At 36.0% G+C, this 17,281-nt stretch overlaps 1 protein-coding gene across 1 annotated transcript; it reads left to right on the top strand.

The window, feature by feature from the left end:
• The first annotated feature begins 5,394 nt into the window (after window positions 1–5,394).
• LOC137619438 (uncharacterized) lies at window positions 5,395–16,512 on the top strand. Its single transcript, XM_068349498.1, has 4 exons — window positions 5,395–5,446; window positions 15,002–15,232; window positions 15,381–15,569; window positions 16,286–16,512. Exons 1-4 carry the CDS (start codon window positions 5,395–5,397, stop codon window positions 16,510–16,512), a joined length of 699 nt encoding a protein of 232 aa, XP_068205599.1.
• The last annotated feature ends 769 nt before the right edge of the window (window positions 16,513–17,281 follow it).

Raw genomic sequence — 17,281 nt, 5'->3', positions numbered from 1 at the left:
TACCACTCTGAATCTAAATGACCTCATTCTTTCTTGGGTTGATTCCCAATCCCACAGTTTTCCTCTACAGTACTAACCTATCATTCATTTCATTTATTTCAGCTATTGTAGAGCCAATAAGAACTTTCTCGGGTCAGTATTCAAGATCACCATTTCTGGTTCCCTTTCCATTGAATGTCATTCCTTACTTTTTTTTCATCCCTTTCCATTGAATGCCAATCCTTGCATTAATTTTTTCATGCCATAATCAATCACCATAATAAATAGCAGAAGGGACAGAATTACACTTTGTGGTACCCCAGTCATGAGTTCAAATGTATTTAAAAGACTATCGGCAACCATTATCCTATATCAAGTTCCCCTTTGCATATCAATCATGATATTTATTATATTTTCTCTCATCCCATAGTGCGTCGAAATTTTTTTTTAACATACTACTTCAAATACTATCAAATGCTTTCTCAAAATCCACTAATCATAAAACAGTAGTTGATTTTAGTAGGTTTTTTGAGCCATATGACAAAAAAAAAAGTTGGATCGTCACATTCTCTACCTTTTTTTTTTTAATCCTGCTAGCTCCTTTTGAAGTAGTATCTATTACATATTCTATTTTATTCAGTAAGAGCCTCGATGTCTTAATCGGTTATGGCAGCAAGTTTGGACTTTGTAAAAGTCTTTTGCGTGGGTTCAAATTCTTGGAATTTTTTATTTAACAATAAATATTCCTTAATATTATGTGAGGGGTAAAGTAGAAAACAATCATTTTGAATATTTTATATGGAAAATTTAGATAAATAGGTATATAGAAGTAAAAATTTATAAAAAATGGATCTGTAAAAAATAGTTGCATTACATATGAGTAATTTTGGCAAACTTATAATAACGTTGAATGGCATGGTAGCATTCGTTCCAGTTTTCAAGGTTCTAGGCCGAAAAACACCAAATCTGTGACAGGGGGGAGATAAAAGCAAATTATTTTGGTGAAAAAAAACAGTGATTTTCCAATTTTCGTATAAACCACCTAAATATTAGGATATCTCTGTTTTTTTTTTTTTTTTGTTTTTTTTTTTTATCGAATTGTACATTGACCATCGTAGAACGCAAAAAAAGTAAAAAAAAAAACGGAAAATAAGTAAATATGAGCAATAAAAAACTACTAAAAATATGTTTTTGAGAGGGTCATTTGACATTGGATATTTTAACTAAAAACATTCAAAAATACATGTAAGATCCTCTGAACTGTATGTGATTACCAAAAAAATATTGTATAGGCCATAGAAGTACACACCATCAATCAAAATGTGTCAAAAAAAGTCAAAATGTTCAATTAAAAAGTGTAAAAAAAAAACATCCATTAGCGAGGCCCATTTGACATAGGGTATTTCCCCTATATATCACTCAAGAACTACCTAAATATTGAAATATATATATGTTTTTTACAAATTTGTACATTAATCCTCCTAGAACACAAAACAAGTAAAAAAATCAATATGAGCAATAAAAACCTAAAGAAAAATAATTATTTTTTGACAGTGTTATTTGACATTAGGAATTTTCACTAAAAAACTCTCAAAATACATGTAAAACCCTTTAAATTATATGCGATTACTAAACAAAGATTCTTTAGGCAATGAAAGTACACTCCAGCAATCAAAATGTGTGAAAAAAGTAATAATGTGCAATTAAAAAGTGTTAAAGAAACATCCATCTAAGAAGGCTATTTGACATAGGGTATTTCCCTTATATGTCACTCAAAGGCCACCTAAATATCAAAATATCTCTCTGATTTTTTTATACTTCTACATCAATCGTCCTGAAATACAAAACAATTAAAAATATTGAATATGAGTAATAAAAAGGTAGAATAAAAATCATTTTTGAGGGGGTCATTTGACACTAAGTATTTTCCTTATATATCACTCAAAAAACCCATATAAGACCATCAAAATATACACATTTAAAACAAAAGTGAAGTTTACTAAGAGGAAATTGTAGAAAAAAAAGTAAAAAACTTTGTGTTCTTACCTTACTTCTACAGGCATCTCAAGCATGTTTCCTTACAATGCCATGAACATACGCCATTCCATGCACTACCATTCATTATGTAGAGGATTTGCTATTTGAAGAACGAAGACTGAAAAAAATCATATGTTCCTTTTCTTTTGGTTAACATCACTTTCCAACCCTGAGTCACTATCTACTGGAAGTTCAGGGTCAACATTAAAAACAGAACCCATGCAGTACCTCAGCTCCATGGGCGAGGTCTTGCTTGTAGTCTGGAAACAGCCTAACTTTTTATTAAACAATCAACTACTTGCAATCCAAAGGCATGTCTTGACAATGCGTGGCCCCCCGCATTTTATATTTGATGCATGATATATGCGTTTGTAAATATCATATTGATGATATTGAAAAATAAAAGCACAAAGCCCATCTTCTGCTGGCTCTAATGCAGGAAGTATTGGCACAAATCTGGTCATATGTGTTAATACCTCCTTTAGTGGCATTGTAGAACATTTGTGTATCTGGCTTGATCTTATCAACCATGGAAGATCTTTGATGGATGGTAGTTAGGAGTTGCACCTTTTTTGTCTTGCTGGCCTGGTGTAAAATCAGCGTGACCTTTTCATAATGGTACTTGGCACATCCGACTTTGATTTTCATAGCAGATGGTGGTTTGGGGAGGTAGGGCTTATCTTTGATGGTTCCAACGAAGTCCAGACACTTTTTCATTAGATACACTGCACCTCGGAGAGAGCTAAACCAGTTGTCACTTGTCACCACTCTACCATGACGTAGATATAGCAGTCAGTTCCATGATATGATTTTCCCTATGTGTCCCTTTGAACAGGTAGGGAATAGCATTGCATAGGAAATGTGTGTCAGCATCACACAACATTACTATCTCCATGCTAGATCTATAAAACAAAAGACTACTTAGTAAAATTCTAAAATAATAGAGCAAATATACACTAAAATGACAGGTAAGGTAATCTAGAAAAAATCTTAAAAAATAATAATAATAATAATAATAATAATAATAATAATAATAATAATAATAATAATAATAATAATAATAATAATAATAATAATAATAATAATCATTATTAATATCATGATAGTAATAACTAAAAGAGTAAAAGTAATTACGTAGCAGGTTTGCTGGGATGTACATCTTAGAAGGGCATTTCCCACGGAATGGCACCAATTGTTCATTAAGGGTAAGGTGAGGGCTGGGTACATAATCATTCCTGCATGCATCAACAAATCTTTCCCACAGGGTCTTGATAGCTGCCAGCTTGTCCACTGTAATCCTCTGTGCTCGCATATGGGAATTGTCAAACATCAGGAAGGCAAATATTGGTTTGCTCAAGATGCTTCTGTAAAGGGAAGCCCCTGGAAATGGAGACAATATTTGGGTGACAAACACAAGATTATCATTCCTAAGACCTGTCATTACAAGGATGCTAATCATACCCTTCAGGTCGCAGATGTCAGTGTCCTCTGTAGTGGATATGTGGATCCTATAATTATTTATAAAGGCCAAAATCCTGTCATTAGTAAACACTACTATTGCTGCCAACTCCAAAACTGGAATGAAGAGCTAAAATAACTCATGGGAGTGCCTCAATTTACTGACAGTCTCTGTCAATGAACCAGGTGTCCCTGTGAGGGGTTGGTGATATTGGCCAGTCGTGGATTGGGATCCCGATACCAAACACTTCCCTCCCTTGCCCTATATATGTCCTTGTCATATCAAGCAATTGGGGAACCATCTTTATTACGTAAAGGACCTCTTGCCCTTTTTCTGCTCTTCACTTCATTTGGTTTAAGATATGGTACTGGAACTGGGGTGGCGCTCGTTTAAAGATCTGTGGTAGCACTTGTTGAAGGTACTGGGATGGCACTCATTCAAGGCTCTGTGATAGCACTTGTTGAAGGCACTGGGGTAGCACTCGTTGAAGGCACTAGTGTGGCAGTCGTTGAAGGCACTGGTTTGGCACTCGTTGAAGGCACTGTGGTGGCACTCGAAAAAGGCACTAGGTGGTACTCTAAAAATAAACTTGGGTTGCACTGATTAATGGCACACTGGTAGAGCTTGTTGATATCACCTGGGTGCCACTCACAAATGTTTGGAAGTTTATTGATGTCCCAGGGGTCTGCCACATCATTTGCACCGAGGTCCTCTCATGTGAACCACTCGAGGGAATAACCCTGGCACTAAATTGTACATTGCCAACTGACACTGCTTCCTAGGGCAATGATAAAGTCACTGGGTTCACTTGTGGCTCTTCAAGCACCAACTGTTTATTATCACAAAAACTTGACGTAATCTTTTAATGAGATGGGGGCCTTCCTTGACGGGCTTCTGACGGGAGTCAAGGTCAAGGTCATTGGAGGGTTATCTACGGCATTGTCGCAAGGTACAGATACCTTAACCTTCTTTAAAGGGAAAGGTAACCTCTTCTTGCTTTGAAATCGAGAAGGCAAAATCGAGGCTCACTTTCCGAAGAGGGGCTTAATGGGGTCGAATAGAAGGAGCGTTATGAGTGGGAAAAATTGCCTACTCTTCCCTGGTCGATGGTGTCCACCTCTGGCACGTCACCACATTTTTGATAAAAACACGTGCCCTCAGCACACTCAATATCACTAAAATCACTAAGAGTTTGCAAAATCTCGTCGAGACTTCTCAGAATGAAATTTCTTCGCCATTTTGCCAAACCAAAAAGTAAAAAAAAAATTGTTTTTCCCTATTTACTTGAAAATCCATCAGCCTAGCACAAAGATGGTAACATCACTGCATAACGATGCTATTCACCAATATGCAGTGAAAATCTCATATAACTTTCATAAATATCAAATACTAAATTGAAATCTAAATACAGTTTAGCAATTTGGTACTAACCTTGACACCAAAAAAACTTTGAAGAGCTGTATCTCTTTGAATATTTGGAGCTCCAACTTGTATGTGTTACACCCGTCCTATCACAACAAAGACTAATGCGACGTACCTCGAGAACGACACGGTGCCATTCTCAGGGTGCGCTGCATTAGTCTGTTGCTTTGTCTGCGGCGTCATCGACACTACAGATAAAGCAACAGGCTAAAACTTGTGAAAAATCACTTTGTGACTATTTCCAAATTTGGGGCTCTCAACGTACGCAGGGTGATATTCATGGATTTTACATAGTCTCAAAACTCTTTCTTCACATCGTTTCCAAAACTAGTTTTCTCCTCGATCAAGAATTATGTCTTAGACTAGACCCACTATTTAAACATGAAGGAAGACGAGGGATAGAGAAGTAAGCTTTCACAATATTTCCAGGTGCTGATTATAAGGTCTTTTGCCTTGAGGATGATTACACCTTAGTATTTATGCGATAAAATTGCCATATGGTAATTGAAGTGACACCAGTAGGCCACAATGAGGAATGGAAACCAAGAAGTAAACAAATATGAGAAGACGTTCATGAAAACTATCCTGTGTTGGGATCATTGCTAAACTGACCAGCGGAAATATCTTTCAATTGGAAATCAGTGAGGAAATAATACAGAATCAACCAAACTGCAAATATTATATTCTGAGCCAAAAGTCAACAACTTTGAACAAAAAAAGAGTAAGGACTAACCTCCTGCAATTTACTAAGGTTCCAATTTGGACATTTCTGTTGTATATAGATTATTCTATTTATAATGGCTTGATTCTTCAAAGCAATTTTCCTTTCAATTCTTATTATTATTATTATTATTATTATTATTATTATTATTATTATTATTATTATTATTATTATGGGCGAAGCTACAACCCTAGTTGGGAAAGATGGATGCTATAAGCCCAAGTCCCACACTAGAGAAAATAGCCCAGCGAGACAAGGAAATAAGGAAATAGATAAACTATATAAAAAGTGATAAAAGATAAAATTAAGTGTTTTAAGAGCAATAACCTTAAAACGGTTCTTTCATACATAAACTATAAAGAGACTTGTGTCAGTCAGTTCAATATAAAAACATTTGCTGCAAGTTTGAATTTTCTAAAATTCTACTGATTCTACTACACGATTAGGAAGATCATTCCACAACTTGGTCATAGTTTGAATAAAATTTCTTGAATACTGTGTAGTATGACCCTCATGATGGCAAATTCCTGACTATTAAAATTAATTGCATGCCTGGTTATATGAAAAGGGTGGTACTGTCCACGAAGATCTGAATGTGAAGGATGGTCAGATTTATGAAAACTCTTTCGCAACATACATAACGAACTAATTGAACGACGGCGCCAGAGATTAATATCTACTATAGATCAGGAATGACAAACATAGTATTCTGTTAGTTTCTGTCGAGCAAATTAAGATGGGAATCGGCAGCTGATGACCAGACAGGAGTGAAATACTCGAAACTAGGTAGAATGAAATTATTGAAACACTTCTTCAGAACAAACTTATCACCAAAAATCTTAAAAGATCTACCTGCTTATTAGATTACCATTGGCGCAATTTTCTAATATCTTTGATTCCTATGAAGTTTTTCTTCTCTTGCTTTCTATTATATTTTTACAATTATAATCTTCTTCCTCTTCTTCTACCTCATCTTCTTTTATTTATAGTTTTTTTTTTTATATTATCGAGAATTTTAAAGTGACTAATATTAAATATATAAAAAAAAGGATATTATTGACGAAATACATACATATAACGAGACCAATTAGGGTGTGAGCTATAAAGTGTTTTTAGATAACCAAAAAGGGATATTGTTTCTTCTATGGTCTTTTTTTTTTCTCTTCAACATGGTAACGCGAGCACAACAGTAAGGCCACCATGAATAAGTATAGTGCAAAAATTATTTTCCACTTAAATATCTTCAAGGGAAGGCTTTTGCCTTTGGAACATTTGGAACTGTTTGTTGCTACTTACATACACTTCCAAAAATTATTTTTTTTTAAAACAAATTTGCATCATTCTACATAGTTTATTAATCATATCGTTACTCTCGCTATTTCTACCCTTTACAGAGAACTTATTACTATGAAATATATGTAAAAAAAAGTATGAAATAGGGCCCGTGTTGGAACCTTTCCTTTCTCTGATATTTCTAACTATTAACTAATGTATTAAACTCCAAGTGTACCGTTCAGCACCGGACCAACGTCTCTCTCAATTATAGTCCATACATGATGTATATATTAAAAATAAATTGACCCGGTCTTGTTGGCACTGTGTACAGTCTCCTGGAACTGGATATTGACATCTTGTAATTCTCGTATATTTCTTATATTTGAGTAAAGTATTTCATACATTGATAAAGCAACACCGGAGTAGTAAAATGAAGAATAACAAAAAAATAATACATACATGAAAAAGACTCATATGCCACAATATTTCCTTTAGAAAGAACATGAAATTAAAAAATGATATGGTGTGTATTTATTGACAATACTTAATTTAATCTTCTATCACAAAGTTTACAGTATTTATGTAACCTTATTGCTACAGTTTTCCTCTACGATGGCATCAAATATTGGTGTCTTTGTACCGAGTATTACTTGCATTTCATGTTCCGAATTCCACCGATTTCTGTTCGGTTTCACGTGAATTAGACAGGAAAACATTTTCTCACACAGCTATGTGGTCAAGTAGGGTATTAGTACTTTGATAGACTCGCTGCTAGTGCACAGTATACTATCAGTTTAAAAGCCCAGATTAGCTCCAATTGTCCATTGGTGATCTCCATCCGAATTCCACGGTTATTTCTCAGATAGATGAGACCTCTCTCGTTGATGATGTCATCATCAACATCAAAATCTGCCAGAAAGCGTTCAAGTTTCAGATGTTATGTTTGCTGCTCCTCACATGGAAGGTAACTTGCAAATTATTATCATTATGTTTATTCATAACCAAGCTATAACCCTCATTGGGAAAGAAGGATGCTATAAGCCCAGGGGCCCCAACAGGGAAAATAGCCCATTGAGGAAAGGAAACTAGGAAAAATAAAATATTTCAAGAGCAGGAACAATATAGAAATAAATATTTCCTATATAAATTATAAAAAAAAACTTTAACAAATCAAGAGGAAGAGAAATTAGATAGAACAGCGAGCCAAGTGTACCCTCAAGCAAGAGAACTCTAACCCGAGACAATGGAGGACCATAGTAGAGAGGGTATGGCAGTACTCAAGACTAGAGAACAATGGTTTGAATTTGGAGTGTCCTCCTAAAAAAAGCTGCTTACCATAGCTAAAGAGTGTCTTCTACCATTAACAAGAGGAAAGTGACTGCTGAACAATTACAGTGCAGTAACCCCTTAGTAATCTAGGAGTTGTCAGGTGTATGAGGACAGAGGAGAATCTGTAAGGAATAATTCAAACTATTTGGTGTATGTGTAGGTAAAGGGAAAAAAACTGTATCCAGAGAGAAGGATCCAAGGTAGTAGTGTCTGGCCAGTCAAAGAGCGTCATAACTCTCTAGCTGTAGTATATCAATGGGTGGCTGGTACCCAGGCCAACCTACTACAGTGCATCGTTGGATGTCGACCAGTACTTTACAAGGATAGATACAGGGTAGCATAGCATAAGTGGAATATGTAATTATAAATGCTAATATAAACTCTTATTAAGGATAAAAAAAACTTAATGCAGTAGTAAAAATCCAAGAATTGACGGTAAAAATGGATCTTATCGTCTCTTGAATGTTGTAATGGGAAATCTGAGCTAAAGAAATATTTCAAGGTGATTATAGTATTCAAGAATTAACTGAAAATTTAGTCCAATACTTCAAAAAACAAAGGAAATAATATAATTTGCTCTTTTTTTTTTTTTTTTATCTTTTGAATCATATTTTTTGCTAGACCATACCTTCCTATAAGATGAACAAGATTGAACAATGTTACAAATGAAGAGGATATCAGGATTATTGAGGGGCTGAAGCCTGTAGTATGGTTGATACGTTACTAATATCTAAAGTAATGAGTAAAATACTAAAAAATGATAAATACTTTAATCAGCGACTGTAGGTATTCCAGATCTTAAAAACTGGCTATGGTTACATCAGTTGTTGAAGATGCTCTCCATTAGTGAGGCTTAAAGTTTATACAAAGCTACTTAAAATTTATCATCCACGTAAAAAAAAATAAAAAATACTATTCTTTAACGATTAGTTAGTCATTTAGCAAGAATCAAAGCATTGCCACTGAGATGTTTTTATAAGTTTAACCAATTGTTTGCGTTCCGTTTTTCCCAGACTGTCCTATCACGTAGGCAATAGTAGTTATGCAGTTGATAATAACAGCAAACTTTCTCCACTATAAGGATGAATACTACACAGTATTCTAATAAAGAAAAAAATCAGTTGTGACCAGATTTGGGATTGGTGTTTCCCTACTCAGCAGTTGAATTGGTACAACTTCATAAGGTCAAACTTGCAATAAATGCTATTTTTCTTCTTCTTCTTTTGAAGAGGGTGACTATGTCTCTTCATAACTTATATATGGCAGACTCATTTTATCTTCAGATATTCTATATTGATTATACATTACTTTTTACATAGTTTATTTATTTCGTTATTTTATTTCCTTGTTGTTCTATTTTTCCTAGTTGAAGCATTTGGGCTTATCTTATCCTGCTTTAACCACTAGGGTTGCACCAGACTGAATATTAATGATAAAAATAATAATATTAATAATAATAATAATAATAATAATAATAATAATAATAAGAAGAAGAAGAAGAAGAAGAAGAAGAAGAATAATAATAATAATAATAATAATAATAATAATAATGTTAATAATAATAATAATAATAATAATAATAACAAAATCATAAACACCACCACCAGCAACAACAACAACAACAACAACAGAAACAACAACAACAATAATAATAATAATAATAATAATAATAATAATAATAATAATAACAAAAACGACAACAACAACAACAACAACAACAACAAAACAACAACAAAAACAACAATAATAATAATAATAATAATAATAATAATAATAATAATATTAATAATAACAATAATAATAATAATAATAATAATAATAATAATAATAATAATAATAATAATAATAATACCCTATTGTGTAAAATTCTATTTTTCAATTTAACCATATTAAATTTACTGATGATATAGAAATGTTTTTTCATTCCTGGTTTCGATATCACCACACCTCACAATCTTCTATAAATTCCACACCTTTATGCCCAGCATTTTTAGATTCAATATTACCACATCTAGTTTTCATACATCCATCGAAATGAACTGTTTTATATGAAATTGTTTATATGTTTTAATATTAAGTATTCCTTTGTTTTGATACCTATATATTCAACATTCCCCGTTTTAACTTCACCGTACTAGCTTTCATGCATTATCCATACAACCTTTAGCCTCAAAATGATCGTGCAATATTCCTAAATAGAATATTTAACAATGCATCAGGGTTTTAATATTACCTACCATATTAATATAATATTAATCCTGAAATTATATATGACAACTGTTATTTCAAATATCTGCTATTTGAATTAAACCCTACTCAGTTTTTAATCTGTTAATCACGTACCAGCATCCTGATTTTCTAATTCAATGGACCCATATGCATCTCCTATTTATTGATAAATACTTTTATTCTTAAGAATCATAGCTGATATGTTACCACATAAAAGCTTCATCTAATTATAAAACTCTACAGATTGAACATTTGACTTTTTTTTTCTATTACTACACGAAGCTTGCATTTCTTGTGGCTACTAAAAGTTTTTACATATTTTCTTTTCGTAATGTTCTATCGAGTTTTCCTTTATATATGGAATACAATTGTCTTAGCGGTCCTCTTTTTTAGCTCTATTATATATAGAATGACTCTTTTGTTTTTCCCTTCTGTTTAACATTCTTTTGTTTATGTTACCATATGTAGCTTTCATTACTGACCCAATTAACTTGTGTTTAGCAATTCTCATTTCAGTGATACTGTATCTGGAATTATTCTATTTTTTTCCAAAACATCTTTTCTCATCATTCCTGGGTTCAATTTCACCTTATATGATGTTGTTATATTGTATCCACCCCATATCCGTGTGTCTAATAATCCTTGATTTATTGCCACTATATATAATTTTCATTTATTGAACAAATACCGTTATGTTAGCATCCATAGTTTCAATGTTACAATATAGTTTTCTGTTAAAGATCTCCTACTATTCTATTCAACATCCACATATTAATGTTACCATATATAAACAGATCAAATATGTTTCTCAAAATTATATTTCCAATTAAGTATTACACCAAGAATTCTAAGTGAGTTATACATTATTAAAGAGACATCATCAATACAATGATCTGTCTGTTGAGGGGCCAGCCACTGCCCTTGACCTACTTAATTTGAATTTCTTGGGGGTTCAACTTCATGCCTCATTATTTGAACCCTGCACTGTTTTTAGATTTTCTATTAAGGAATTCTGTAGACATAGATATACATGTTGGCGAAAAAATTGATACAAAGAGAGTTGAATCATCTGCAAATGCAACGAGCTTTTTTTTCCTAGTCCGAATCACCTATCATGCGTATATAGCATGAAAATTAATGGGTTGAGATCACTACCCGTAGGAACATCAGCTAATAGATTCCTATAGTCAATATAGTACCACCAGTAATACATCTCTGCCATTTATTACTTACAAATTCAATCACGACGTTGAGAAAATACCCACCCATTTCTAGTAAGTTAAAAAAAAAAACGGTCTCATGAATAACATAGTCGGATGCAGCACTAAAATACAGGCCAATCATACAAACTACCTATCCACCATCATATGATTTTTGTAAGAAAAGCATCACCCTCTTCAAGTCCTTTATAATTCAAAACTAAAAATTAGGATAAAGATGATTAACTTCAGCATACCTATTTAGACGTTTTACCAAAAAAAAAAAAAACATTATTTCTTTTTTAATAGATGACAGAGGAGTCATGATAATTAGCTTTAATAGGCGTGGATATAGCTATTACAAACATATTCACCCAATACACTGATGATACTTTATTTTTTTTTTATTATATTTTTTTTTTTGCCTAACTTACAATGAATAATTTACAACTTAAAAAAAAGAAAAGAAAAAAAATGGAAAATGCAAGTTTTGTTTTCTATGAAATAAGCATGAAGGTTTATTTGAGTGTTTGATTTAAGGTGATTGAAAAGTTGAACTAGTTAGATTATCTTTAAGAAAACAGAGATAAAGCAGATCGAGTTTCGCATTAATCTGCTCACTGTCGTAAACATCAGCCAAAAGTGTTGCCTTTTCCATAGGACATTGAGGGACAAAGCCATCTGACTTAAGTAAATGGGGAACTGGTAAGCCTACAACAAAGAGTGCGTATTTCTTTTATGGTTAAATATTATTTATTTTCCAATTGAAGGATAAACTCTCCGAGTGATTTCCTTTAGCTGAGTATATTTATTCCAATGTCAATCTGATTTCTTTGAAACGTTTTCCAAAATGATACGCCTCCTGTTTTTCCACATGACAGTGTCTACAATCATCAATAAGCCAAGGGATTTTACTTCTTTTAGTATTTCAAGACTCAAAACGGATACAATATATTTTGCTGACCAGATTTTCTCTGAAGAGAACCATAGGCTTTGTCCCTTTTTAAAATTTTGACCACTTTTGATGGAAAACAATTGCTCCATACTCCATTCCAGTTTTCTTAAGATTTTATAAGTATCCTCAAAGAATAGACCTATGAAAGATTACGGACGAAACCTAATTAAAATCTGACTTCGCAACTAGATAAAAAACACCAGTTCTCATGCTTCCTTTAATGGTATACTATTGCCGCATTTGCTTTAGGTATCTAATGATTTTTTTTTTCAACTTTAGTTTAATCTAAACGTAAATTATCCTCATATACCGCATTAACCAACAAACTATGTTGTGAAATACTATGTGCCCAATAAATGTCACTATTGTTAAGTCTTCTTATTGCTGTATGGTTATTAATATTTGGAGCATCACCCTTATTATACCTAAATTGCACACGTAAAACCAAATACTGATGAAATTTGAAGAGGTTTAACAAAATTTCAACAGCTTATGTAAAACAAAGTATACATTCTTTTTTTTGTCTGTACATGCAAAGAGAGAGAGAGAGAGAGAGAGAGAGAGAGAGAGAGAGAGAGAGAGAGAGAGAGAGAGAGAGAGAGAGAGAGAGAGAGAGAGATAAGAAAAGACAGAATATTCATTATATTTATAGCAATTCCTTTTTGAATACTTTAAACAGACTTTTCAATATTTGCTCTAAAATGAAAGCTTAAAAGCCCAGTTCATGAGAATTGAACAGCTGTCACATGTATTTTAGTCTATTTTTCTTAGGACAAATATTACATCTATGCAAGGATTATGCAAAATATATAATAATTTTCTCCACCAGTCTGTATCTTTTGAATATGTATGCCTTCTGATAAAAATCCCTTTCACCACCTTTATATATAAATTATTTATTTACATGATCAGTTGATTGAATTGAATGCTTGATTCTTTTCCTTTCACATAAGACACATCTTGATCTATTTCAACATGCGTCAGACCGTAGTCGTTTGTTCTATTTCAGAGATAATACTTATGCGTTAATACTTCTCCCGCCTTGCATCTAATCACAGAAACTTGTGATTATATGTAAATATGTATTTATATGAAACCAGGACCTTATATTCGAGGAATTCTTCATATTGTTATTTGAGTTAAAATCTATATTGCGCGTACATTTTTGTTGATTAATACACTTTAGGCTTGTGTTTGCATATATGGTAATGTCCCTGGCTGGTGAACATCATACTGGGGTTCAAGTCCAGCTCGAAATCGTTAGTTCCTGGGATTGGTGTAACCTCGCCATCCTTTTGAGCTAAGGATTAGGTGTTTGAGGGAGCCTATCTATGTGCTGAACTACCCATTTGTCACACGAGCGTACATAGTAACAACATTTCTCTTTTTTATATATACAGTATTATCCTTTGAATCTCCGCTCTCCTCTCGCACTGACAGTAACTTGTATTAACCTGTCTGCCTACTTCATTGTTAACTGTTAACAAAACCAGTTGGCGGTTTGACAAGAAATAGCATGTTTGTATTTTGTGACCTTACCGGGCCCTAGTGTATATATATACTCGATGTGTCGTAATAAAGTTACTCAGTTGCATTCATCTCGCGTTTGACTCACAATTAACTCTTGGCCCGTCACATTGATGACCCCGGAGCGCGACTCGCTCTTCCCACCTTTCCCCCCTCACTATTACTTTCAAACTTTCGTCGTTCAACAGAAGAGAGGTGTTTGCTTTGTTTCAGTGCGCAGAAGTCCAGTTTCACATCAAGGGCATGACCCACTCAACCACCAAAGCAGATTATGTTCTCGCGGCGATACCTGAGGACACCTTCCTGGAAATCTCCAACAGGCTTTGTGAACAAGGAGACACCCCAATAGTGCGGCGACAAAGCCACCAATCACCCACCACTCGCTCGCCCCCACACCAACTACTTCTACAGTCACTTATTGCCACCCATCAGCCTCAGTATTGCTACTACCACTCCTGATTCGGGGCTGCCGCAAAGAAATGTGCCAAGGATTGTCCGTGGCTAAAAAACGTGAAAGTAGGCCATCGCTTGTGGCAGTGACCTCCCGTGTTTTTAATCTTTTATTTTTACAGGATGCAGGAACGGGCGTGCAATTTTTGGTAGACACGGGTGCTTGTCATTCTCTTTAGCCAAGGGAACTTTTTAGGACATGACATAGTCTGCCTAAGTCTGCCGACGTCCGCCTGGTATCTGCCAACGGATCTGTGATACCCACCTACGGTTACGAGAACATCACATTATCGTTTGGAAAAAGCAAATTTAATTGGAAATTTCTCGTTTCTGACGTCACATTGCCAATCCTCGGTGCGGATTTCCTCTCTCATTTCCACCTTTTGGTCGATGTCACCCACACCGATTGGTCAACGCAGACTCGTACTTGTCAACACCTTTTCAACCAGCCCCCTCCAACTTTGCTCTCCACATCAGCGCACCCGAAAATGTCTATGCCCACCTCCTAATATCATACCCGGAAGTTTTCCATCCAGAACTTCACCAAAAGCCCACGACTCCTGCCAAACACGGTATTTATCACCATATAAAGACAAAGGGACCCCCAGTCTTCGTCTATTGTAGACGTCTGTCAACTGATCGATTAGCAGGTGAAAAACAGATGTTCGCCGAAATGGAAGAAATGGGCATTTGCCAAAAGACCTCCAGCCCATGGTCGTCACCCTTACACATCATCCTGAAGAAAGACGGCTCCCTCCGTCCGTGTGGGGGATTATAGGTGCCTGAACATGCAAACAGAACCAGATTACTACACCCTTCCAATCATCGCCGCCGTGACTTCCTACCAGCACAAAGTGAAGGTTTTCTCCATGCTCGACCTCCTGAAGGGGCATTATCAGGTGCCTATGAACCCCGAAGACATCCCCAACACCGCCATCACCACAAACTTCGGTACATACACCTTCAATTACTCCTGTTTTGGCCTTCGTAATGCTGGGGCCACTTTTCAACGTCTCATTCATGGCATTTTAGGAGACCTCCCCTTCTGTGTATGTTACGTGGAAGACATACATGTGTTCTCTTCCTCAAAAGAGGAACACCTCCATCACCTGCCCATCGTGCTTGACTGCCTACAACAAAACGGCCTTATAGTCCAGTATGACAAGTGTACCTTCTGCGCCAACGAACTGTCGTTTTTATGCACCACATCACTCCTAAAGGAGTCCATCCCCTTCCTGAGGAGGTAGCAGTCCTTCAGAACTTCCCCACGCCCTCGACCATCAAAGCACTGCAAGAATTCTTGAGCATGACCAACTATTATCACCGTTTTCTGCCAGCCATTACAGCCACTCTTGCTCCACTCTATGCCTCCCTCAAGGGCAAGCCAAAAGACCTGAAGTGGGGTCCCCTTTAAGAAGCAGCCTTCTGCAACGCACAGAAGGGCCTATCAACCTCTGTTGCTCTCACTTTTAACGTCCCACATGCCCCTCTCCTTCTCTCCACCAATGCCAGCGACGTCGCTATTGGTGCAGTACTCGAACATGTGGTTAACAGCTCGCCCCGCCAATTGGCCTTCTTTAGCAAAAAACTGTCCAAAGCACAATCGGGTTATTCTAACCTCGTTCGCGAATTACTGGTGGTGCAATTGGCTGTCCATCTCTTTTGCCATTTCTAAAATGGTACACCCTTCGACATTCGCTCAGACCACATGCCTCTGGTGCACACCTTCACTCGACAGTCTGACGCCTGGTCCGCCCATCAACGCCAACATCTCTCCTCCGTGGCTGAAGACATTTGCACACTTCAATACTTCCCTGGGAAAATTAATCCCATTGCCAATCCCCTGCCAAGGAACACATTGGCCGACGTTCAACTGGGATTGGATTACAACGCCTTGGCTGAAGCCCAACGAGAGGATCTAGAGTATTAAGCATGTAGGACATCCTGAACATCCCTCCGTTAGGAAGATTTCCCCCTTGACAACTCCAACACCACCCTCCTCTGTGACGTCAGTACTGGTAGGCCGCGACCATGGATTCCTGCTCTCATGCGCCGAGTGGTGTTTGATTTCATTCACTGCCTTTCACATCCCTCGCGTCTTTTTACTGCACAGCTGCTGAAGACGGAGTTTATTTGTCATGGTATTACTGAGGAGGCTAAGAATTGGGTGCGCGCCTGTACTTCTTGCCAAATTTCCAAAGTACATCAACACACGGATTCAGGTGTGGGCACCTTTCCTCAACCTCAGCATCATTTTGCACATATTCACATCGACGTTGTAGGCCCCCTAACCACAACATGAGGACATAGTTACCTGTTTACCGTCATCAACCGTTCCACTCGTTGGCCTGAAGCCATTCCCATGGAAACTGCAATGTCCGCCTCATGTATATCTGCATTACTATCAGGAAGTATAGCAAGATTTTGTATCCCTAAGAATAATACTTCTGACAGGGATACCACTTTCACCTCTCAATTGTGGACATCATTAACGAATCTCCGGGTCGTCACCCTACATCAGACAACTGCCTACAATCCCGCTGCCAATGGAATGGTTGAACATTTTCTCGCACCCTCAAAGCAGCTTTGATTTCCCACTGCAAGGACTCCAACTGGTTTACTCAGCTTCCCTGTGTCCTCCTTGGACTAAGGATCACTCCTAAAGACACCATGGATTTCTCGGCAGCTGAATTGGTGTA

This window comes from Palaemon carinicauda, chromosome 26 (assembly GCF_036898095.1).
Source record: "Palaemon carinicauda isolate YSFRI2023 chromosome 26, ASM3689809v2, whole genome shotgun sequence".
Lineage (NCBI taxonomy): Eukaryota > Metazoa > Arthropoda > Malacostraca > Decapoda > Palaemonidae > Palaemon > Palaemon carinicauda.
Note: the sequence above shows the minus strand (reverse complement) of the source record. Positions and strands in the feature narration are given on the sequence as shown.

What these genes read in the sequence shown, in the direction of transcription:
- LOC137619438 (XM_068349498.1), top strand. Translation starts at nt 5,395, where the DNA reads ATGGTAATTGAAGTGACACCAGTAGGCCACAATGAGGAATGGAAACCA. An exon ending in TGAGGAATGGAAACCAAGAA is followed by an intron (nt 5,447 to 15,001) that starts GTAAACAAATAT and finishes TGGTCAACGCAG; the next exon opens with ACTCGTACTTGTCAACACCT. An exon ending in TTACTCCTGTTTTGGCCTTC is followed by an intron (nt 15,570 to 16,285) that starts GTAATGCTGGGG and finishes ACATTCGCTCAG; the next exon opens with ACCACATGCCTCTGGTGCAC.